This window comes from Uloborus diversus, unplaced genomic scaffold (assembly GCF_026930045.1).
Source record: "Uloborus diversus isolate 005 unplaced genomic scaffold, Udiv.v.3.1 scaffold_13, whole genome shotgun sequence".
NCBI classification, from domain to species: domain Eukaryota; kingdom Metazoa; phylum Arthropoda; class Arachnida; order Araneae; family Uloboridae; genus Uloborus; species Uloborus diversus.
In genome coordinates, this window is record NW_026557987.1 from 7514585 (window position 1) to 7540316 (window position 25732).

The 25732-nt window shown below is 35.9% G+C and overlaps 2 protein-coding genes across 2 annotated transcripts in view; both read left to right on the forward strand.

Annotated features, from left to right (window-relative positions):
• LOC129232654 (SH3 domain-containing protein Dlish-like) overlaps positions 1–510 on the forward strand; it is a 40854-nt gene extending 40344 nt beyond the window's left edge. The window contains exon 7 of the mRNA XM_054866786.1: positions 445–510. Within this exon, the coding sequence (XP_054722761.1) occupies positions 445–510 (66 nt within the window). The remainder of the gene's footprint in view (positions 1–444) is intronic.
• An 8691-nt stretch (positions 511–9201) lies between these two features.
• Positions 9202–25732, forward strand: part of LOC129232655 (suppressor of lurcher protein 1-like) — an 81720-nt gene continuing 65189 nt past the window's right edge. Inside the window, exons 1-3 of the mRNA XM_054866787.1 lie at positions 9202–9291; positions 11825–11899; positions 20009–20072. Of these exons, the coding sequence (XP_054722762.1) occupies positions 11879–11899; positions 20009–20072 (85 nt within the window). The 5' untranslated portion in view covers positions 9202–9291; positions 11825–11878. The remainder of the gene's footprint in view (positions 9292–11824; positions 11900–20008; positions 20073–25732) is intronic.

Below are 25732 nucleotides of genomic sequence, written 5' to 3' on the forward strand. Positions count from 1 at the left end.
AAACCCATTTAAGTGCAAAAACATGAACTATTTAATAGTTAGCTGATAAAAATTTAATGATCTGATAAACATTTTTCAAAAGACAGCATTTTAAGTTTGATTTTTCTTCGTCGCACCATTTTAGCTGAAAATCTTTTTTATGTTGCCTGCCTCGGTAAAGATGTCGAGGAGATTTTTGTTCCCAGTGAGTTCTTTCATTTACAGACTGATAAAAATCGAAACTTTTTTTCTGAAATTTTGCCATTCAAAAACCTATTAAAATAAATTTTTCTCTGAATAGCTATGATCGAGAGGCAGAAAGTGTCTGCCGTACTATACAGCTTATAACGAAGCTGTATTAATTATGATAGTTTAATTTATTGTCTCGTCATAGTTTTCGGAACAAAATCACCCCAGGCAATTCTTCTGAAATAGAGTTTAAGTATCCAAAATATCTTATTTTAGGTGCAAGCACCTCAAGAAAATCGTGGTTACGAGAAAAGTCTTCCGAACATTAACGTTGGAAAATAGTTTTGAAGCAAAAATTCTCGGTCGATGGAGGTTTTCGAATGTGTACGCAGAAGCTAATCCATTCTGCTCAGATTTATTTGTTCGTTGCAGGACCTCTACTCCAAAACTTAGCTTTTTGTTTTCACAGCCTTAAAAAGTATGCTTTCAATACATTTTTATAAAAATTTTCTAGTATATACAGCTCCTAAAACAGAAACTTAACATCCCACTCCCAGACCAAAAACCTTTCGGTTAGCAATCGATCGCAGCACAGGACTTCTTCTACAGATGAATTGTTAAGCCTTTTAAATACAGTAGAAGACCTTTATAACGCACACCTTGGGACCAGAGCTTTTGTGTTATACAGGTTTTGGCGTTATACAGATCATTTCACAAATTTTGAAACTAATATTCAGGATATATCTACATATATTACTTCAGAATGAGTTCTATCTGCAATGAGTATTAAAGCACCCATATTACAATGAGTTGTTCACAAATAAATATGTTCCACAATCAAAATCCTGTAGTTCTGCTAGCTTCATGGTTTGCATAACAGCTGCATTTTCAAGAGCCATCTGGTATTTTCTGTTTAATATAAGTACTAATTTTCAATTTAAAAGCTTTGAAATAAGATGGAAAGATGAAAAACTTTCTAAATTTAATTTGCCTAACAATTTTTATTTCTTCAAAGGAAAACAGAAGGATTTTTCAAACTTCAAAACCTATTGTTTACTCCTGAAAAGTAGTGCGGTTTATAGAGAACTAGCTGCGTTGCCCGGCTTTGCCCTGTCTACCTTGAAAATAAAAATTTTGTCAATGACGTATATTCAACAATCAGGCGTAAGAAATAATAATAATAAAAAAAAAATATCATGACTTCCTTTCCAAACAATGACTACAGATATTAAAATACTTTTAAGAAATTAAATCCAGAAAGATTGATTTAAAATACGTAACCGTGAAAACACAAAATAAAATAAGTTTAAGGAATTAAAATGAGAAAGAAAATGGTTCACCATTTGAATGGAATCGAGATTTCTTAAACTTGATTTTAAAAGGCTTGTAACTTTTTTTCCTTTCGAGATAAAAGCTTATTTTTTCAACCAAAGGTCAAGTTAGATTTGGAGTGAAAAAGGTCGATTTGTCCAATGGCGTCTAAAAGAAAGCTGTGGGATAATTCCTTCACTTTTTATTGATTTATTTAATGAAGAAAGTAGTGCCTAAATTTCAGCCAAGCCTAAAAAAAAATCGAGCTAAAAACGCAAATAACTCCCGCCGTAATAAAGTTAGAGCATTGAAACAAATTGCGTAGAACGCCAAAAATTCTACCCTTTCTAACGATATGTAATATTAATATGTGCAAGTCATTTTTCACCTCCATATTTGAGAATTTAGGTGAAAATTGGACGTAAATTGGAATAAAAAAAAAAGAACTATTTGTCGAATTTTATTCGAACTGGTCTGCAAACCTTTTAAGGACTTAAAAAGAAACAAACTGTGAAAGTTTCATCGAAATCAGCCGGGTAGTTCTCGAGTTTTGAGAGTTCAAACACACAGACGCTTTTTGGGAACTTCATTCTATACTATGTAGAGATTGCGTTATACAGGTCGGCGTTATAACGGTCTTCTACTGTATGAACCTTTTGTTTTTATGTCTTTCTTTTTTTCCGTTTGGTCCTCACAACCTCCACATAAGAAGCATATAGCTTCAAGGGGAAAAGAAAAACCATATAATACATGCATGGCGTAGAAAATGTAAGACCAAGTGGCGATATTTTTGTGTGCTACTCGATGTATGTCGAAGCCATTTGTGCCCCTCCATGAGTGGAGAATGTTGTTCCGCTTATATTTGTATTATATTTATTTTTTGATATTCGAATGGGTAGTGAAAGCAATATGTAAATATGAAAATTGCCATATGTACATTATTAAAGCTTTTAATCGACTATTTTGGCGTCTTCGTTTCTTTTTTGAAAATGATGAAGAATCCTCATTTTGTGAAAGTTTTTCTTTTAAACACACTTCCCAAAAGTATTAAAAACTATCACGCCTCCCATTTAATATACAAATCAAACTCTCATATATTTTTTCCAGATCAGCAACACTTATGAGCGCGCCGTAGCACGTAAGTTTCTGCACTGGGACAAATTCTAAGAGTGCTTGCCGTTATTCACACCACTCGTTTTCTACTAACTTGTTTACTACCATAATAATTATTTGTTTTAACTCATTACTGAATGTATATTTTACAAGGTAAACTATCTTCAAACAAGGAAAATAAAAGATAAATTTATGAGTTTAGAAAGCATAATATAACTAATAATTTTCTTGAGTAATTGGAGGGGGGGGGGCTCTGCCGCTTTAAACCCCATGGAGTCGACGCCACTGGAGAGGGGGGGGGATATTTTGTTTGTTTGCAATGCTGCATCCAGTTAAATCAAAACTCATCCGAGTAAGATAAAATAGTCACATCTTAAAACGCATATACAGGCCTGAATTACTCAATAGGCCATCCTAAGCCCTGGCCTAGGGACACAAGTCAAAAAAGGGCGCACGTCACAGGGGAGAAAAAATATACAGCTTGTTGGGGAAACAAAAAGTGTGACCTGCTGGTATGGAGAAGCAAAATTCAACTAGAATAGATTGCAACCAGTCCTTTCGGCAGAAGAATTGCGATTGGAGGAGAGGGGAGGGGACAGAATGCTTGAGTGGAGGTCAGGGGCGGACTGGCCAGGTCGGCTAGTCGGGGATCCCCGACTGGGCCAACCCAGGGGCCGATTTACACACCTGGGTGCCCCGGGCACTGACAGATATGGTGCCCCCCCCCCCACACACAAAAAATATGAAGGTAAGTGTTGGATATTATTTTCATAGAAAGAAAACTTTAAAATATCGATTTCATACGAAAAAAGTTAATAATTCAGATGTTTTGCAAAGAAATCATTTAATATAAATCGAAAAAAACAAATAAAGAAAGAAACATAATATGTATCAATTTATAATATTTAGTTCAGCTGAAGTAACAAATAAAGAGACCATAAATATAATTTTGATTAAAAGAAATGTTTGATGTCGCAGTTTTTTTAGTAAATTTATCTGAGGCCAGCACACCGCCCTAGGACGACACCCACCCCCCAAGAACGAGACCTCTGAATGAGTACATGGTAAAATGTCCATTACCTAACTGAAATTAAAATAGCAAAAAAAAAAAAAAACGACATTGAAAGAAGACTTCATTAAATACTAGCGCGGTACCCACACGACTTTGCCCGTAGTAGAAAATTTAAAAGTCATTCGATTCGCCTGTATATTTACAGTTAACGTCTACTATCGTTTTTTTTTTCTCTCTAGATCTCTTCCTATTTTTGGCAGGTTTGAAAACTTAGCATGTAGCTTAACAGAAACCAGCAGAAGCCTTTTTGACATATTTTAAAAGAGGAACGAAGTTTTTCTTCCTTACTAAAAACTGGTAAGTGTTTTACTTTGTTTTTAACCACCGTTTCCCCCCTACAGGTCTACTTTTTTGGAAATGGCTCCCCCCCACACTTTTTGTTTTCAAATTTTAACAGTTTCATAGCCATTATTTTTATTTGGAGGGGAACTGAACGTTATATTAGCCACATTAAAACTCTTCTGAGGGGTTTGAGGGATACAAAGATCAAAATCATGAACATTTAGACCAAGTCGAGAGACTCAAGGGGGGGGGGGGGTATTCCCCCTGAAATATTTCAAAAATCTTCAAAACCGATCTTTTTTTCTAGGGGTTTGTTTTTAAAATTTTTTTCCTTATTTTTCGGTATAAAAATAGAGTATAGGACTCTGTCCTTGAACCCCATGTCCAAAAAAAATTTCACGTCAAAAAAAAAAAAAAAAAAAAAATTGAAAGCATCGGTATTTTGCATAGTCAGAGTCGCGACATAATTATGATTAAAAATGAACTTAAATCTTTACTAATAATAAAGCTGAAAGTCTGTCAGGATCTCTGTGACGCGCATAGCGTCTAGACCGTTCGGCCGATTTTCATGAAATTTGGCACAAAGTTAGTTTGTAGCATGGGGGTGTGCACATCGAAGCGATTTTTCGAAAATTCGATGTGGTTCTTTTTCTATTCCAATTTTAAGAACAAAATTATCATAAGATGGACGAGAAAAAAACGAAATTATCATTACGTGAAACCGTAACCAAGCCAATTGGTGAGATAATTCACCATACATTATATGTAAATATACAGGCCAACCAAAAGACCTTTTAATTTTTCTCTTACGGGCAAAGCCGTGCGGGTGGGTATCACTAGTATTCTTATAAAGTACTACTTATATTTCCGGGGATGCACCGGCTCGATTGTCGTCTTCTTGATGTAGTGGAAAACACTGGGAACAGTGCACCCCCAGAAATAAACAGCCAATTCGTGATAACTCGAATCTCAAGGGACCGACGAAAAACTTCGACTTATCGTAAGTTATACTTATTGTTAGTTTCGGTTTTTGACATTTTAATATTAAAAGTATCGAATATTTTAATTGATATGTACATATAACACAAAATTACATAACTTAAAAGGTTTTTGCACAGGATGCACAGTTTAATCAAAAATATTGAGAGAAAAAAATCAAAAGCATGGTATATATTTTCAAAAGCATGGTATATAAAGCTGGATACTGCTGGAACCACTTGAATAGAGCTGATTCTACTTCAGGAAAGGTTCACATCTTCATTCGTTTCAAATTCGGATTCATGGATTCTACCGCTTTAGAAGTTTCTCTTTTTCTTTTAATATCGCTGATGGAGGTATTTCATATTTCAATACAATATTTTTCATTTCCATTGTTGAATTCCTTTTTAATATCATAAATAAGATTTACTTTACTTTCTAAATCCAAGGTTTCTAGCTTTCGCTTAGACTTTTTAATAGTAAAGAAAACTCGCTCTGTCTTTCAGGAACTTAACAGCAAATGATCGAACTAAAGAATGAAGGGGACGCTTAGGTCTGTCTTTGAATAAAGGTACAATCAGTTGACTTCACTACTTGACAGCTTAAAAGCAAATTCATAGTCCAGCAACATGTCAAAGTGTAAACAGTACAGTACAAAAAAAAAAAAAAAAAAAACAAGCTAGCTCATTTCCGCACGTGTAACTCTTTTATCGCACATTGGCTCAAAAGGTGCTCTTCTTGCTTTAGAGGTCTATTGTGCAGGAATTGCAAGTGAAGGTGAATTAATTTTTCTCTCATAGTCACTTGTTTCTTTCTTTCTTTCTTTTTTTTTCGTTCTTTCGAAAAAAATTTCGAATCATCCTCGAAAAAAGTTCGAGTTAAAGGAAGTTAACTTCGAGATATTGAGAGTAATTAGCATGTAATTAAAGACAAAGGGCAACTTGATAAAAACTTTGAGTTGTAATAATATTCCACTTATTGGATTTCGAGTTATAGCGAATTGACTGTATACATTAATGCTATATTATAAGCATACCTAAGTTCATTTTTAATCATAATTATATCTCGGAATGCAAGTTGAATAACACGGGAAAGTTCTTTACTAAAGATCTGCGATGCGACTCTTACTAATAATGCTTCCGATATTTAAAAAAAAAAAAAAAAAAAAAAAAAAATTCAACGAGAAATTTTTTTGGGACATTAGCTCATAGAAATGAGTAATATACTCTAGTTTTATACCAAAAAATAAGGGAAAAAATTGTTAAACAAACCCCTAGAAAAAAAAAGATCCGTTTTGATGATTTTTGAAATATTTTAGGAGGGAATACCCCCATGAGTCTCTCGACTTGGTCTAAATGTTCACGACAATACATTGTTAGAATTACACGCGAGGAGATCTGATATTACTAAAGAAGTCAACTAAACTTGTTGGTAATAAAAATTGACCGTGTAATTTGTCGGAAAATATTGAAGTTGTGAAATTGAAAGTTCTGGAGTTGTACAAAATATTCAATATACAGTAATTAAACAACTGCTCTAAAACTGTAAATAGAGATTCAAAGAATGAGTCGTTGTTCGTTGGTTAACTCATTGTTAAATAATTTTTCTGTCACGGTTTGAGAGTTGTTTCACTTACGTTTTTAAAGCTTCTATTTAAAAGAATTTTCAGTCCTTTAACTATATTTAGAAATGATTTACAAATGCGTTTTTAAGAGTTCAATTTCGAAAATTCCTGGGGGTCCACCCCTAAACCTCTTTTTCAGACAGACGGACCGACAAAAACAGATTTTCCCGTCCGCAAAATCATACTTCCCAATTTTTAATTTTTCGACAGTTATTTAATTTACCCTTTTTGTGTGTTATTTTTTTTAAGATGCGTTAAGTCTTCTTTCATACTTTTTTTTTAATTGTCTTTTATTCTTCCGGGAAAGTATATGCTGAAAATGCTTTTATTATTGACTGAATTAAAAAAAAAAAAAAATCACGATCGAAAATTTCAGGAGAGAGTTGAGGGTTAACTACCCCTCAACTCTCCCCCAGGGTAACCTACCTGGGGGAGGTTACCCTGGGGTTGCGCTGCAATAGCCATTGAAAGAATACACATTTCAGGATTCGAAGAAACAAAAAATAGTTATGTTTGTTAAATACTTTTATGTATTTTTTTGGCGATGAAAAAGTTTTTTCAAACATTCGAGTAAAAATGCTACCCCCCCCCCCCCCAACTTTGCCGCCCCGGATAATCGTCCATTTTTTCCGGCCCTAGAGCCGCCCCTGAGTTTATGCAAGGCATAAATATTTCAATTCTTAAAATTTTCTATAAATATGTCTTAAATTATATTTTAGCCATCAAATTTCATCGAAAATAGAGCCCAATATTACAAGGTGCTTACGTGTGCATCTAGGGCCATTTTTCATAAAATGCGTTCATGGTACAACTTGTATTTTAATGTAAACTTACCACAGAAATTAAAATTTGCTTTTGAAAGTCGTATAATCACTATGTTTGCATAAAAAATCACGTAACAGTTTTTTCTTTTTGGGAGGGGGTGAAATCACAAATTAGCGCCCCGGGGGACATCCGTTCTAGTAACGCCACTGGTCATAGCTGTAAATTTGCTTTATGCGGTTTCGCTATAAACGAGAACGACTATAAGCAGTATCGTCCTTTCATAGCGAAGTAGAAGGGACCGAATAAAAAATTCGTTACACAATTTTCGGACCCCTATTGGTTCTACTGAACGTTAAACGCAAGAAATTTTTCCTCTGGATTATTGCATTATGAAACTCATTTTAAGGTTATAATTAAATTACCAACATACTTTTCGGTTGGTTTTATCGTCAGTCAATTACCATGTTTTTAATAATTTTCTTGCAACAATTATCCAAAATGTATTTTGAGGATTCAATTATAACATGAAATTCAACTTCTGTATCTTTACTAATAATAAAGCTGAAAGTCTCTCTGTCCGGAGGATGTCTGTAGGATGTCTGTGACGAGCATAGCGCCTAGACCGTTCGGCCGATTTTCAGGAAATTTGGCACAAAGTTAGTATGTAGCATGGGGGTGTGCACCTCCAAGCGATTTTTGGAAAATTCGATTTTGTTCTTTTTCTATTCCAATTTTAAGCCCATTTTTCACAAAAATTTAATAAAATGGGAAAGAATCTTTATCTTCTTCTTTACTAATAATAAAGCTGAAAGTCTCTCTGTCCGGAGGATGTCTGGATGTCTGTAGGATGTCTGTGACGCGCATAGCGCCTAAACCGTTCGGCCGATTTTCATGAAATTTGGCACAAAATTAGTTTGCAGCATGGGGGTGTGCACCTCGGAGCGATGTTTAGAAAATTCGATGTGGTTCTTTTTCTATTCCAATTTTAAGAACAAAACTATTATAAGATTCACGAGTAAATTGTGAAATTATCATTACGTGGAACCGTAACAAGGGCACAAGCCAATTGGCGAGAAAATTCACCATATATTATTTGTAAATATACAGGCGAACCAAAAGACCTTTTAATTTTTCTATCACGGGCAAAGCCGTGCGGGTACCACTAGTTATAAATAAAATTATGGAATTTTAAGTGATGTAACAATGAAATAATGCCCTCTCGCAAGCTATCACGTGAGTTTCACTGTTGGTGACGTCGGAAGCGTTACTCGATCATTCGCTATTATCTGCGTGAACATTTTTTTTTATATGCATAGAAGCATAGTAATAGCACGAGTTTCTGCACTTGTTTTTGTGACGAGTATCGATTTTTAGATTACTTTCCCAGTAAAAGTCAGAGAAAGGAGAAAAAAGCATGAAAGAAAGCTTAATGCGTCTTAAAAATATCGCGAAAAACAAAAAAAAAAAAAGAAAAAAAAAATAATAATTTGAATTTTGACATCTTGAATTCAAATTATGTTTTTCGCAATCACGAGTGTGTGTGTGTGTAGACGTGTGTGTTTGTGTGTGGGGGGGGTATATGTATTGTGTGTAGGGGTTTTTTCTATTACGGGCAAAGCCGTGCGGGTACCACTAGTAAAAAATACAATAATCTAAAGGAAGAGATTTTTTTTACACGATACATTTTGCTTTGAATGTAACGAAAAAAAAAAACTGTTTTGCCTTAAGAGTCCAGGTATCCAGCCCAGCCATTATGTTATAGCCATGGAATTCGCTCCATACGGGTTCGTTATAAGCGAGCGCTCCGAATCCGTATACTGTGGATGCGGAGGGATGGCAACCTGTGGGGGCGCATGCGCCATCGATCGGCCTTTCCCGCCACCTCAGTAGCGGTTGTGGCTCAGCGCGGACGACATGTCCCACCGGATTCCTTCCCGGACAGTCCGGCCCTAGGGTCCGAATGTTACCCGCCCGGAAGGTAAGTCCCCCCTCTCTCTCTTTCATTTTAAATTCCAAGATTCAGTGGAAGGGGAATGACGCGTTCCTTTCTCGAAGCAGCCCCTCTTTCAAAAAATGTCGTCTCTGTCGTTTGGTATTTTAGTTGTGTACCGGTTTGTTTCTGCTCCTTTGCTGGAAGCTCCTTGCGATATGATGTGTAAGGTAAATGCGCCAATAAGGCCAAAGTAAAAGGTTCGAGGACTCATTTATGACGCAACTGGCTCCCATTTTTGTATTCATCACACTCTTCATGGCTAATAAAAAGTAAGAAAAAAAAAGAATTCTACGTAAAAATTTCGTTCAGAATGTGCGAACAGTCTGTACAAACATAGGCGATTTGGTCTTGTTAGAAACACGGGTCTGAAAAAAAAAAGTCAAAAAAATTCTATCAAAAAAAAATAATAATAATAAAATTAATTTGAATTTTGTCATCTTGAATTCAAATTATGTTTTTCGCAATCACGAGTGTGCGTGTATATGTAAGCGTATGTATTTGTGTGTGGGTATATGGGTTTGTGTATGAGGGGGTATGTGTATGTGTGCAGGCATGAGTGTTGGTAGTTGTGTGTATGAGTGTTTGTGTGCGTGGGGACGGGAGATGTGTATGTAGACATATGTGTTTGTGTCTGTGTACAGGCATGAATGTGTGGGTAGTTGTGTGTATGTGTAGGTGTTTGTATGTATGTGTTTGTGTGTATGTGTAGGTGTCTGTATGTATGTGTTTGTGTGTAGTTGTGTATGTATGCGCGTGTGTATAGGACATTGATGGAGACGGTTTTCGCTAGAGGAGCAGCATCGTGAGGAGCCGGTCGACGGTGGTGCGCAGAGGGTGCTGGCGGGAAAATAAAATGATAGCACGCCAAAACAGTCAAATGAAAGCAATAAGCAATCGTGATTGCTCAAAAAAAGAAAGGAAGAAAGAAACACTCTTTTTAATGTCTGTATTAAAACATATTAAACCACCATTTGATAAACTCAAAAACAACATTAAAAATTTCACATTTCACTATTTTCTGTTTTTCGTTCACTTCTGCCCACTGTTCGTGCACATAATGTGCAGCGCAGCATCATATCCTCCACCTGATCCTTCCCTGTCTTAATTTTAGGACACCGGAGTCCTAATAATTCCGATCGTGGCCTTATTGAGCTGCAATCCACTTTTCTTAGCTTATCAAATCACAGGGGAAAATAGTGGTGCTCAGTGACATATTTCTTTTTGAACTTGTTTTATACAAGGTAACTTCAGTGAACTATGAAGAAATTTGCAATCGTCGTGTTACATAATAGCCAATGATCGAGTAACGCTCCTGACATCAGCAAAAATGAAACTCGCACCACGGCATGATCATTTGATAAAATGTTTTGATAATGTTTAACATGCAGGAATACAATGATTCTTTTCCAAGCGTTTTTCGGTTTTCCTTATACCAACTTAATACTAACTTTCATATAAGTTAAAAACAAAGATGTTATTCTTTTGCATCAAATATGTGTAAGTTTTAGGAAAAAGCCCACAAATGCTCAACATCGAAAATCGCTCAGATTTGCGTTTTGGGAGCTCTAACTTCGAAAAATTACTGGCCTTAATATTACAAAATATAGATTTACAATTTCATTTTAAGACTTGAGTTTAAGAAAATATTCTGCATGGGTTCCTATACCATCTTACTTTAATATCACAAGCAATGAGTTTTTTAAACGACACTTACAAAAAAAATTAAACACTGGAAAGCATTAAGTGAATGTAAAACATTGCTTAAATTTTTTAGACAATGATTTTGAAAAAAAAAAAAAAAAAATCCAGGGAAATGCTACAGATCCTCCTATCCATAAAAACTTAAAGTTTGTCAAAAGTTGCGTTTTTGAAGCTTCAATTTCAAAAATTTGCAGGGGGAAGTGGAGAAGAAATAGATTTCAATCTAATCAAAAAAAAAAAAAATTAACGTCAATAAACATGGCCTATAATCGCGTTTTTAAGGCTAAAATTACGTTTTTAAAATTAAAAGATTCAAAATTTTAACCGGACGCTGCTCTCCCCCCCCCCCCCTTGCTTTACTCTTATCGATCAAAAAAAAAAAAAGTTTTTTGTTTTTTGTTCTTTGAATGTGCCCCCCCCCTAAAACTTTTTTCTGGTTACTTTCCCTGCACTCAGGGGCAGAATGTAAGCAAATTTGATGGAGACAAAAGCTGCTTCAATGATGCAATGGAAACAAATGTTTTGGAGACTTGGGGAAAAAATAGAGAATCATTGCAATGATTTTCTATTTTGTTTGTCTATGACTTTGTATCTATCTATAATACACGAAATGAGGGAGCGCCGCAAGGGGCCCCCTCATTTTATACGGTCGGTTTATTGAAAAAAAGGAAGTGGAAAAATCATGCTATTTAAAATCCCGGGATCATTAATCGGCCCCGGGAATTATCAACAGCCGATTAATTGGTAATCGGCCAATTTGCAACCCTAGCTTGAACGCAAAAACATAACTTGTATTTATCTTTCTCTCTGGTTGCAGGTTTTCTCGGCGTCTTGATGCTGGAGGCGGACTCAGCCCGACTTAGCGAACGGGATGCCTGCACACTCCACAGAGGTCAGTCTCTCAGTCATATATATATATATATATATATATATATATCAGTATCAGAGGTCAGTACAGTAAACTCCCGATTATCGGCGGTCGGGTTATCCGTTGCTCGGATTATCTGCGGGTCTTTTCACTATTTTTTTAACAGTCATTAAATGCTTTTAAAACTTTTGATCGTGTTCTTGTTCGTTTTTAGATTTTACATATGTATATTTTTTACTTTCAATGTTAGCAAATGGAATGTAGCTATGTTTTTAACAAAAATGTAAATGTATGTGTAAGTGTTATTCATATTTTTTAGCTATTGTATACAGTAGTATCGTTTTTTAATTATTATTCTGATTATCCGCGGTTTTCGCTTATCCGCGGTTACCATGCCACCCTATTCCGCGGATAATCGGGAGTTTACTGTATATATATATATATATATATATATATATATATACACAGTGAAACCTGTGTATAACAATACTGTCTATAACAATAAACCTGTCTATAACGATAACCTGTCTACAACAATACTTTTTTAGGTCCCAACAGTATCTTTGTAGACAGGTTTTACTGTATACATACAAACACTGGTGTCCAAAAGTTAAGCATAATTGTTAATTATGTGAGTAATGTGAGAAATATACATCGAAATAGGGGGAAACGTTATGTGCGAATGCAACACGGTTACAAAATAAGGAAACTACTCAAAAAAAAAAAAAAAAAACGGTAATATTTACTTTTATCATCCCAAAAAATAGTTTAAATGAAAATTAGGCACTTGAGGAGTATACTCTTTGTACAAAAATTTTTCTTTAAAAGATGATGCTGAAGTTCAGTAGTGTGTATGGCCACCTCTGACTGCCAGGCACGCTGCATAACGATTACTCATACTTCCTCTGAGGTGGTGGATGAGTTGTGGGCTTAAACAGTTCCAATCATGCTGGAGAGCTCTTTTTAGCTCCGGAGCGAAACTTGGCGGGGGCGAACGGGCTGCAAGTTGTCTCCCGAGCATATCCCAGACATGCTCGATAGGGTTCAGATCAGGGGAGTTCGCAGGCCACGTCATTCGCTGGATATTTTCTGATTCGAGGAAGTCATCGACCACAGCTGTCCGGTGACATGGCGCGTTATCGTCCATGAATATGAAACTCAGGACCAACAGCGCCTCGAAACAAGCGAACATAAGGCTCAAGAACCTCGTCTCTGTATCTTTGACCAGTGACTGAGGCTGTCTCAAAAATATGGAGGTCGGTGCGGCCATCCAACAAAATGCCCGCCCACACCATTACTCCTGCTGACGCAAAGTGATGTCTTTCTCTTATGTTTTGCGGTTGGAAACGAGTCCCCTTTTCTCTCCAGATTGTTACCTGACGAGAATCACTCTATAGAGTAAAGCGGGACTCATCACTGAACATCCACTGTCCCTTCCTTAATGCCGATGTTGCAAGCTCCAGTTTAAACGAGCGCGTTTATGCGCTGATGTGAGAGGAATGCAAACTGCTGGTCTTCTGGCATACAGATCGACATGATTGAGTCTCCTGTAAACAGTTTGCCTCGAAATTGTTATTCCTGTGACGGCACTGAGCGCCGAACCCAGTTCTCTGCCACAGCTGTCCCAATGACGTCGTGCAGGAATTGCCAGAAAACCATCTTGGCTTGCGGTTGTGACTCTTGGTCGACTTGGTACTGGTCGGCGGGTAACATCTCCCGTATTTGAAAACCTCTGCCACAGTCTCGAGATAGGCACATTAAGAATACGAGACACTTCAGTTTGTGATCGTCCAGATTCTAGCATTCCAACGATTCTTCCTTTCGCAAACATGTCCAATTGGCGTCTTTGTGCCATTATTAGTTCTGTTTCACCAGATCCAATGTTTCTTGGTACAGCCATTGCATGAAACGCGCCTGAACTCTCTAAAGCGTGCGAGCTGTTTTATCCACATTCCGAAACGCGCACCTAATTCGCGCATGACACCATCGACTATACTATTTTGCATAAACATAGTGTTTCTTCTTCAGCCAATGAATCTCCATAAGCAACTTTACATAATTTTACGAAAATTTACAGATTTTTCTCGCATTTTATGAATTATGCTTAACTTTTGGACACCAGTATATATATATATATATATATATATATATATATATATATATATATATATATATATTTATATATATATATTTATATTTATATATTTATATATATATTTATATATATATTTATATATATATATTTATATATATATATTTATATATATATTTATATATAATTATTTTATATATATATATTTATATCGGTATATAAAATAATGGAGGCAAGGCACTTAGTATGCAGCCCTCGACATAAATACAGTTGTAGTCAGTTGTGACTCTTGAATAGAATAGAATAGAAGTAACTTTATATAATTCTTATTGAAAAAATTACAGATTTTCTCGCATTTTATGAATTATGCTTAACTTTTGACACCATGTATATATATATATATATATTTATTTATATATATATATATATTTATTTATATATATATATATATACAAAAGATGTGTCATCGCTTGCACCTCGCCATTAAATGAGGCTGACTTATAGGAACTCCGGAGCTGGCAGATCCCAAAATGGGATTCGCGAAATCAGGAAAAGTGCATCTCTCCGGCAGGGATCGATAGCGATGAAAGATCACGATCCTCCGCCGATCGATTTCCTCTCGGCGGAGGAGCTTTATACCTGCCGTTATTCGGCGGAACGAGAGAATCATTCATCTCCTTTTCTCGGAAAAACGAGCGCGGCAGAACTCCGTTAAACCGCGTCTCGGTATATCCGTTGAATCGGTTATACCCGAGTGCGCTATTATCGGTGACTTTTCTTTCTTTAAGCGGTCACAGTACCTTTCAAGCATTTTTTTTTAAATTTAAGTAAATTTTATATTTCTTTGAAACCATAACATACGTACTTATTTCGTAATCTATAATTTATTTTAAAAAATTGAAAATATTGTCTACTTTTTTTAAAAATTCAAAAATTGAGGAAATTTTCAATTTGTTAAAATCTCTAAGTTTTTTTTTTATTTTTGCACTCATTTAAAAAAAGTTTTTTGCTAAACGATCGCTATAATCATCTCTAAACATCTGTGCATTCATTTGCTTATGAGTTTAATAGAAATTTTTCTGTGATTAATTATGTAAAAAATCAAAGTTTTTTTTTTTTCTTTAAATTTGGTTTTTTAAGGTTTAACATGCTTTAAACATTTGAGTAATTTATAAAATGCTTATCCCATGCACAGTTTTGTCAAATATGTTACCCCAATTGCAAAAAAAAAATTACTTTAAAGCTGTATCTTTAACAGAAAAAAATCCTTAGGGATTCTAATGACACAAAAAGACCATCATCGAGAAAGAGCAGTTTAAAGTTTTTCTTTTGTATAAGAACACTTAGCGAGCATGGCCTAAAATCACTCATAACTTTTTAAATATTTGAACTAAAGCAATGAAACTTTTCACCTGTGTTCAGAATAGTTTTTTTGTTTTGAACTCAGCAATAAAATTTTTTTTGATCGTTTCATCATTTTTGCGGTAATGTTAGCGGTAATGCCTTAAGGCAAAATATGGAGTGAGGTACCTTTTTTTTGAGCAATCACGATTGCTTATTGCTTTCATTTGACTGCTTTTGGCGTGCTATCATTTTATTTTCCCACCGCCACCCTCCGCAGCATCACCGTCGACCGGCTCCTCACGATGCTGCTCCTACAGCGAAAGCCGTCTCCAGGTTGCATCCATGTCCTACACACACGCGCATACATACACAACTACACACACACGCACGCACACATATACACACATACACACACATACACACACGCATACATACAGATACCCACACATATACACACAAGAACATACACACACATACACACAACTATCCACACATTCATGCCTGCACTCAGACACAAACACATGTGCCTACATATACATACCCCCCCCCCTCAGACACAAACACATATGCCTACACACACATACACATAACCCGTACACACAAACACATACCCCCACACACAAACACGCACGCCTACACACACACACACTCGTGATTGCGAGAAACATAATTTGAATTCAAGATGTCAAAATTCAAATTATTTTTTTTTTTTAATTTTGACCTATTTTCTTTCTTAAAAAATAATCTAAAACGTCGCGCAGGCATTTTTGCAGCTAGTGTAATTTACGTTACAAATCACGACGAGTATTTTATGAACGTGTTGTACCTTTGTCAGGGCCTGATTACCACACAGGCTGACTAGGCCTAGGCCTGGGGCCCCACATTTTTTTTAAAGAATTGTGCATAGCATTGCAACGATATGAAAAATACATGTATTTTTAAAAACATAAAAAATTATGACTTATTAATTGGAAAAAAAACTTCTTTAAAGGGGAATTTTCAATCATTCTGCCAGTAACGAATTTACTTGGTCACCTATGAGGGGCCCAAAGGGGTTTCATAAATGCACATAAGTGATTTATACATAGTTGTGTGATTAGACAAAGAGGCCTCCAAAAATGCATTCGTGCTTTAAAAATGTAAATCAAACACTGCATAGTCTTCAGGGGGCCTCCAAATTAATGTGGGCCTAGGGCCTCACTTTTAGTTAGTCGGGCCCTGACCTTTATACATTTTTTTTATCCTCCTTAGCTGCTTTGGTTATAGCTTATCGGCACTGCACATTTTGTTTTGTCTGGTGAATAAAGGACGGGTCATTGGCTCGGATTTGAGTTGGATCACTTTTTAAGAAGCGTCTGCGAAAGCAACCCAGCTCAACTCGGCGCCAATTACCCTCTCCCATTACACCCAAAAGAGGGAAGACGTTTCCAAGGTCATGGCTCCACTTATCAGAGCCAAACTGCACCTCCGCATCACCGCATCAGAGTCATTGAAACTTTATCATGACTCATCGTGGAAGGAAAAACAAAAATTCGTTTTTCTGCTCAACTTAAAAAAGGGTCGTCCACAAATCATGTAGCCCTTTACTTAGAGGGGGCGGGGGGGGGGGGGATCATGAAATTTACGGTTTGCAACAGGATGTTTCGCATCACACAGTTTGGTTGAAATTAAAACTTTTTTATATAACAATCATTATGAACTATTTTTTCAATGGTGCCTATTTTTTTTTTATTTTTTTTTTTGTGGAAACGCCTAAACTTAATCAATAAAATTTATTAACCTTCATACATAACATACTTCATACATCATTTTAAAGCTTTTTCTCACCACTTTTGGTGAAAAATAAACACAACTCATTATTAAAGTGGTTTTTCGGAAAAAATAATTTGTTTTTTTTATCACGCATTGATCTATAATGAGCATACCGAAACGGTGGCCCATTAGCTGAGCAGGTTAGATCGTTGTGCTACTGTTTTAACATCGATTGCACATGGAAAGGCTGATATCCGGTTTATAGGTGGAAACGGACACATCTATTAGTTTATAGGGGTGTTAGTTGAATTGCTACAGATGTGCACTTTTGCTTCTCTATTATTTAGCCTTAGTTTTGGAAAAATAAAAATTTGCTCGCAGCAACGTTTTTTAAATCTAAAGTATATTCGATCTCTATTCTCACGGCAAAAGTTAATTGATTTATTTATTCACAACAAAGTTTTGAGCTTACCATTTTGCTTTTACGTTCCCGAACGAAATGAAAATATTTTATTTTCTTTTTATAGTTTTTCCATGGTAACTATCTTTGTTTTCCCTTATTTTATTTTAGAGAATGCAATAAATGAATAAGGCACTAGTGACATTATAAAACGCGTGCATCAAAATCCCATCGTTATTTTCCCTTCTCCCCTGCTAGAGTCATTCAGACGGAATCGTCTTTACTTGGCAGATTGCCAAATTACATACAATACGTGATCAAACAGTAAACGCGTAGGTCGTGGGTTCGATCCCTCTATGGAATAGGAAATGTTATTTTTTAATGATTTTTTTTTACTTTGGGTGAATTTTGATCCAAATTTCCAGGAATATATAATCTAAACTCGTTACGGGAGTTTACCACAGTTGTGTTGTTGCAATAAAATCAGAAAAGGCGTTTATTTTAGCACGGTAAATAGTAGTATGATATGTTTGTACGATATAGCGTGACATATGGCAACAGAAAGGGAGGGGGGGGGGGGGGTAAGGGGGTTGTGACAAAACGGGATAGGGTCAACTATGTATATATAAAAAAGTACTCAACATCTTTTACTGCCCTAAAGAAGTTCTTCTGCCCTTATATAGAAGTTTGGTAAGACCTCATTTGGAGTATGCTGTTCAGTTTTGGTCTCCTTATCTTAAGAAAGACATTAATGTATTGGAAAGGGTTCAAAGGCGAGCTACAAGGCTAATAAGTGGACTTTCTCACTTAGACTACGATTCCAGGCTTAGGAGGCTAAAAATGTACAGTCTCGAGCAAAGAAGAGACCGAGGGGACATGATTCAGCTGTTTAAATTTATTAAAATGAAAGATGTTACGGGCTGAAGTTTAGCACTGAAAACAGGACGAGGGGTCATTTAAATCTCAGGCTAACATGGATATTAGGAAAAATGATTATTTTAGCGGGGTAGTGGAACCTCGGAACAGCTTACCGGAAGAGGTGGTAACGAGCAAAGGAGTAGACAGTTTTAAGAGGGCCATTGATCTTCACTAGGGATTGTCAATTGACTAGGACCAGCCTAGCTGGGCCCAGAGCCTGTTGCTGGTCGTCACTTTTGTATTTGTATTTGTATAAATGCATTTAGTCCCGCAGAAGTTATTCTTAAAAAAAAAAACCATGTAAATTATGACGATTGAAGTTGTTCTGTATTCTTTTTTTTTTAAATTTAGTCTTATTACTTATTGAACAGCCCTCGTATGTAAAAATGAGTACAGTCGAACCTGTTTATCTCGAACCTGCCTATCTCAAAAACCTCTCTATGTCGAAGTTTTTCATTTTCCCTGCACATAAAGGAATTATTTAATGTTTCCCCCCCATGTTTGTCTCGAATGAAATTTTCTGAAAACCCGTATATCTCGAATTTCGACTAAAGTGTCTTTCTTGAATTCGATCCCCAACGACCTTTATTAACTTGAATTTGGAGACAGAAAGCATTTTTCTTAATATTAGCAGTCACATAATCCTCCAGAATTAAAACTTTATGTACAAGAAGCAAGTTTTCAAGCAATTATATCCATTCGGAAACTGAGAGGAAGGGGACATTGTTGATTAGTAAAATTGCTTCCAAAGTTTTACTTTCGAGTCATTGCTCCAATTACTTATTTTTAGAACTTTATTTCAAAACCTCTGTATCTCGAAACCTCTATATCTCGAATTTTTCTTCTCTCTCGTGAAATTCGAGACAGGCAGGTTCGACTGTATTCAACATCTTTTACGGACAACCGATAGCGATTAACTATTAACACTTGAGATTAAATACTGAAAGTGTCTCATTATGTTAAAAAAAGATCATAATTATTCACATTTCTAAAGTTATATTACTTTATTAATTAAAATTTAATTAAAAAATTTTTAATTGCAAAGTTTTGCAGCATACAGAAATAATCTTGAAGTAATTCATTTCATATAATTGCTTTGTGTTATGTCATTTACAATGTAATACAACTATGTGAATTACAATTAAAGTTCAAATTTCTTAAGTTTCATATAAAAAGCTAATTAGTTGCCGTGAACTCTTCGTGGGCCCTGAACCAACTTGAATAAATTGCTGAGAGGGCAAATTATGCATTTTAATTTTGGCAAATTTTTTTAAAAATACATTACTTGTTTCCTTCACAAATGTTTATGTCAAACTTACCTTAATAAATTTTTAGAGGAAAAGTGAAACTTGAATTCCAGTAAATTCACTATTTCTTATGTAATTATACATTATTTCTTGCATTTTTTTTTTGTTTTGTGACTGTCCCTTAAATAGAGTGTCCCTTAATTAGAGGTAAATACAGGGAAGTCCCTATTCAAAGGGACTGGGACTAGAAAAAATGTCCCTTAAATAGAGGTGTCCCTTATTTGGAGGTGTCCCTTAATGGAGGTTCTACTGTATATTGTGTAACCATTTTCAAATTGCCAGAGGAGTTGTGTAACGAGTGTGTTTAACTCTTTTCGCAGGAGATGCTGATGCTTTCTCTGCTGCTGGTCTTGCCCTTCAGCCTCACCAGTGCCGTCAGTGCGGGTGAGTTTTCCTGCTCTCACGTGACTTCGCCATTTCCTGCTCTCACGTGACCTCGCCATTCTCCGCCGCGGGGTTGTAGAACGCGGGAACGAACCCGGGCCTTTCGGGAGCATTGGAATCTTTTGAAAACGACCGACAGTCCGGTTATGAGATCCAGAGAGTGGTTTCGTTCTTGCTGCGGACTCATCAGCCTTGAATAGTCAATAACCGAAACGAAAGGTAGATGTTCTCTCGTTGAAGCTGGCTAGGTAAGCACACGAACAGTGGGGGGGGGGAGAACTAAGAGAGGTGCCAGTCGAAAGAGTATGTTGAGGCTTGTTTGACTGAAGCATTAATTGCCCTCATGCCCCCGTTATCGAGACATAAAAGCCTGCCGAAATTTTTAGAAAAGTTTCAGATTTAAAGACTTAATTTGAAAATACCCATATCTACAAATTTCCCGTCTGCATGTAACAGGAAATCCATCTGCAAAGCGGGTGGTGGGGGGGGGGGATGCGTTCTATTGCTCACCGAAAACTTTTCATAAAAATCTGGCAGACAGGAAGACCTCCTATTTCGATGACAGGGGCAAACCATTTGCGCATTCAGAAACATGTTTTACTTTGCTATTTTGACTGCTACTTATTTAATTTTCTTTCCATTATTGCACTATCGCGTAGTTCCCTGGCGAGATGACCGACACACTGGTAGCTGAAAGTTAATTGAGCGCACCTGTGCGGGTCTGTAAGCAGGGGTCAGGTTCAACTCGAAAATGAAGGTGCAGTCAGGCGTCACTCGATTTTCGCTCTCGCTGGGGAGCTACCCATTGGCTTCAAAGAGAGGACATCCACCTGCAGCTCCGCTATTGACTATTCCAGGCTGATGGATTGGTCTTTTGGATGTCACGACCAGGCATTTTGCATGTAGCCCAGGCTTAAGAGGGCGCTTACCCATTTTAACTTTTTAGAACGTTTTTGAACACATGTGAAAGAATGCGCCAAGGACACGAACTCGAAGCTATTTTAAATGGCTCGTTATTTTAATCGTGGTGTCAATCTACACCATTAAAACTAGCGATGTTCCGGATATCCGTATCCGTATCCGTATCCGCAGATATCCGAGGAAAAATAAAGATCTGTATCCGTATCCGTTACTTTTTTGACGGATCTTTTCTATTCTAAAAAATTTTAAATATTTGAATGAAAGACTCTTAAATTCCGTTTAAATTAGGTTTTATTCCCTATTTAAATTATAAAGTATCATTTCAGACGCCAACGGCCCTCTGAGACATGGTTTTTTTTTTTTAATTTTTAGTTTAATATTAGTTTTTGTTATTGATATGGGGTTTCTGTTTTTCTGCATTTTGGTTTTTCCCGGTATCCTTCAAAAAAAAAAAAAGTGAGACAAAAGTCTCTATTTAGTGTTTGTAAAGGTGTTCCCAGCTCTATTATTCCGTCGGTCAGAGTAATCTGGGTGGAATGAATCAGAGCTGCATTTATGCTGAAATTAAATGCGAAAAATGATTTCGAGCCTATCCGGTAGCAGCTTTACATTCTTGCTCCTGTATCCTACATCTACCGAGCAAGCTAGACATGATTTTTCACATTCCATCTAAGCATTGATGCAGCGCTGACCCGTTCCTTCCAACTCTCCCTCAATTTTAACGGAGATTTCTTCAAAGAGTAAATCATTGTCTTTATTATATTTTCGCCGCAGGTTACATTTTTTGAAGAAACAGTGTTATTATAGTGACGGGAATACCTTCCGTAATAAATTTTACACTTGAATAGTTGAATTGGGCAAAAACATTTTCAGATCCGTATCCGCGGATCTTGCCACTAATGATCCGGATCCGTATCCGCGGATCTACTTTATTAACGATCCGGCACATCACTAATTTAAACTCGTCTGGCAATGTTTACCAGGTCAATAACGGTACCGTTGGATGCCCACCCCTCTGAACCTTAACCCCATCAGTCGGAATTATGAAATATTGGACCAAAAATGTTGATATTTGGTACACAGTGCACTATGGTAAAGGGTATCTTATAGACAAAATTTCGAGTTTGTAGGAGAAAAATCAAAAGAGTTATGGCACGTCCAATATTCCGGACTTATATTTTTGAAATCAATATCAGCGTTGGCGTGAACGTAATGGCGTAAACGTTTTGCGTTAATGCAAAAATGTACTAATCGGCATCTTAAATTGAAATGGTAGGTAAAAATCTTACCGTTTGCCGATTCTTTTTGGGCGCTTGCATCTTTCATTGCTTAGAGAGTTATTGAAATGGACTAAAGAAAATGCACAGTACTATCTAAACGAAAAACTCACTACATTAACAAAATATTGACAACTTAGAATAACAAATTTACAAATCGGACTCCATGAAAGATCATTCTTCCGCGTTCCATCCATTCTATTTATGTTATTCTCGCGACGCCCGCTGTTGCTAGGATATCCACCAGTCACATGGTTTGGTTTATTAGCAGCAAAAGGGTTGCCATAGCTCAGTCTACTCTTATTATTAGTCTATGGTAAATACACAGCAAAGAAGTGGAGAAGGCAACTCATATGACAATGTTCTTCAATTGAAATTAAACTGAATGACACTCTTAACCCCTTCAGTCGGAATTATGAAATATTGGACCAAAAATGTTGATATTTGGTACACAGTGTACTATGATAAAGGGTATCTTATACACAAAATTTTGAGTTTGTAGGAGAAAAATCAAAAGAGTGATGGCACGTCCAATATTCTGGACTTATATTTTTGAAATCAATATTTCGTATACAAAAACGATAAAATACCGAACAAACTTCATTATAAAATGTTCTACAAACAATTATAAAACATAATATAAGCTTTTGAAACGACTAATTAAAGATTACATATTTTTTTTTAAAAAATCAGGAAAAAACCTCGCTTTTCAGATGAAAATCCATGGTTGGAAAAATGAGCCACTCTCAATCCTTATATGTCAGTGTTGTCAATCCCAAAATGTAAAATTATTTCATAGATTATAATAAGTAGAATGTAAAGAGTCAACTACAAAAAAATCAACTAATTAAATCAATTATTAAATGATTAGCAGCTGTTTAAAGTGTATGTCCGGTATACCGGATACCAGGTCTGAAGGGGTTAAGAGGTCGGACATGCAGTCCTCAGGACATGCAGGGGTAAAAGAATTATAACCATGGTGGCGAGCGAAAGAAGAAGGGAACGGAACTCCCAAGTTTTAATTAAAATGTGTAAAAGTACGACGAGATAAATAGTCGTACTATTTGAAATTCAAGTTTTTTCAATGAGTAATCGATCAGAAACTTAATCATTCATTCTCAACGCAAATCAAAGTACAGCGTTCTGCTTTGATCGACATTGTTTCATGATTTTTACCGAAATGACATGATTATGAAGTAGAATGAGTAGGAGCAAAGCCAAGAAGCAGCACAATGAATGAATTTTCAATATTTTTTGCAATTCAGCTACACTAAAAATATGAAAGTAAGAAAAAAAAGGGGGGGGGTGGTACTTTGCAATTGCAGCTTCAAAAGAAAGCTTCAGTTCATTAAACTGTTTAAAATACTTCAATAAAATTCAATGTTCACGGCTTGGGTTCGTTCTCGGGCTAATTAAATGTCTCGCGCACATCCATTCAAATATAAGTAAATTGTAAAAAACTATTAAAGATAGTTAGAGGTTTTATTTCAGAAGTTAAACTTTGAATAAAAAATCCTACAATTTTAATTCTAAACAACTTCGAAGTGTCAAACAAATATCAGTGTGATATTTGTTTAACACACAGTATCATAAGAAGTGAGGAGTTTACTTTCAAAACGGTTTATATACAATTTATTATTTTTTTGGCAAAACGAAAAAAAAAAAAAAAAAAAGAAAGTTTTACTCACAAACATTAAATGTTAGAATTTCGAATTTTTCACAATGTTTTGGTAAAATAACAAGTGGTTATTGGCATAAGTCTAGGAAATTTTTCCACAGTTTTATCAGACCTACATTGCCAATTTTATTTTGGATATTATTCCCTTTTGGTGTAAAACAGGAGATATCATCCCTTTTCCAAAAAAAAAAAAAAAAAAAAAACGCGCATTTTCTTTTTTACTTTCGTAACGGATTATATCCAGTTATATATTTTTTGGCAAAACGAAAAAAAAAAAAAAAAAAACGTTTTACGTACTAACACTAACGAATTTCGAATTTTTCAATGTTTTGGTAGAACAACAAGTGACTATTGGACTAAGTCAAGGAATTTTTCCACAATATTATCAGACCTTAATTGCCAATTTTATTTTGGATACATTCCTTTTTGGTGTAAAACAGTGGATATCAACATTTTTGCAAAAAAAAAAAAACACCACGCATTTTTTTTCAGAAATAAACTTTAAAATTAAAACAAAATATTCATAATTTTTTAGTATAATTTTTTTCTACTCTTCTTTATTCCTTCCTACTTACTTTATATTTTTCATTGAAAATTTCAAAAAAAGAAAGAAAAAAAGTCTTTTTTCCTCAAAAGTGGATATAATCTGTTTTGAAAGTAAACTCCTCAAGTTTTTTTTTAGTCGACAGCGAGGTGGAATAATGACTTCTGGTAGTCTTGGAGTCAATGCGCAAAGAGTTTTGAGTCATAAAAGGAGAAATGGGTAAAAATGCGTTTCACTTTATTTTTCCTTTTTTTTGAGCAATCACGATTGCTTATTACTTTTATTTGACTGTTTTTGACGTTCCTTTGATTTTTCCCGCCAGCACCCTCCGCAGCATCACCGTCGATCGGCTCCTCACGATGCTGCACCTCTAAGCGAAAACCGTCTCCAGGTTTCGTCAATATCCTACACTTACACGCATACATACACGCACCTACACACATATACATATATACACCTACACACATACACAAACACATACACTCACAAACACACACACACACTCACATACACACAACTACCCACACACTCATGCCTGCACACAGACACAAACACATATGCCTACACACACATACACATACCCCCTACACACACCTACACACAACTACCCACACAATCATGCCTGCACACAGACACAAACACACATGCCTACACACACACACATACCCCCACACACTAACACACACGCTTACATGTACACACACTCGTGACTGCGAAAAACATAATTTGAATTCAAGATGACAAAATTCAAATTAATTATTTTTTTTTTTATTTAATTTTTTTTTCATTTATTTATTTTTTTTAATGTATATTTATTTCATTGACTTTTTTTTGTTCATTTCAAAACCCTCCCATAGAGGCCTCAAAATAATGAGACATTAAGATTTCTGACCGGTCGTCTGCAGAGGCGTACGATCGGGACGAGTGACCCAGTGTTCTATAAATACACCGGGACGGACCTCACGTGATGCGATCGATTTTCCGAGCCCTTTCTCCTCCCCATCCCTCGAATCCGTTCTCTCGTGCGTTCCAGAGTTTAGAAGACACAGTTCCAAGTTCGGAGGATAGTCGGGGAGTGTGGGGCGAAGTGAAATAGCTTCTTTTTTTTTAGAATGAAAAAATTGGAAATTCGCTTTGAAAATGACAATACAGTGAAATCTGTGTAAGTTGACCACTTGTGGTGATCTACTTTAGTGGTCAACGTAAGCAGGTGGTCAACTTATAGAGGTTGAATTATATG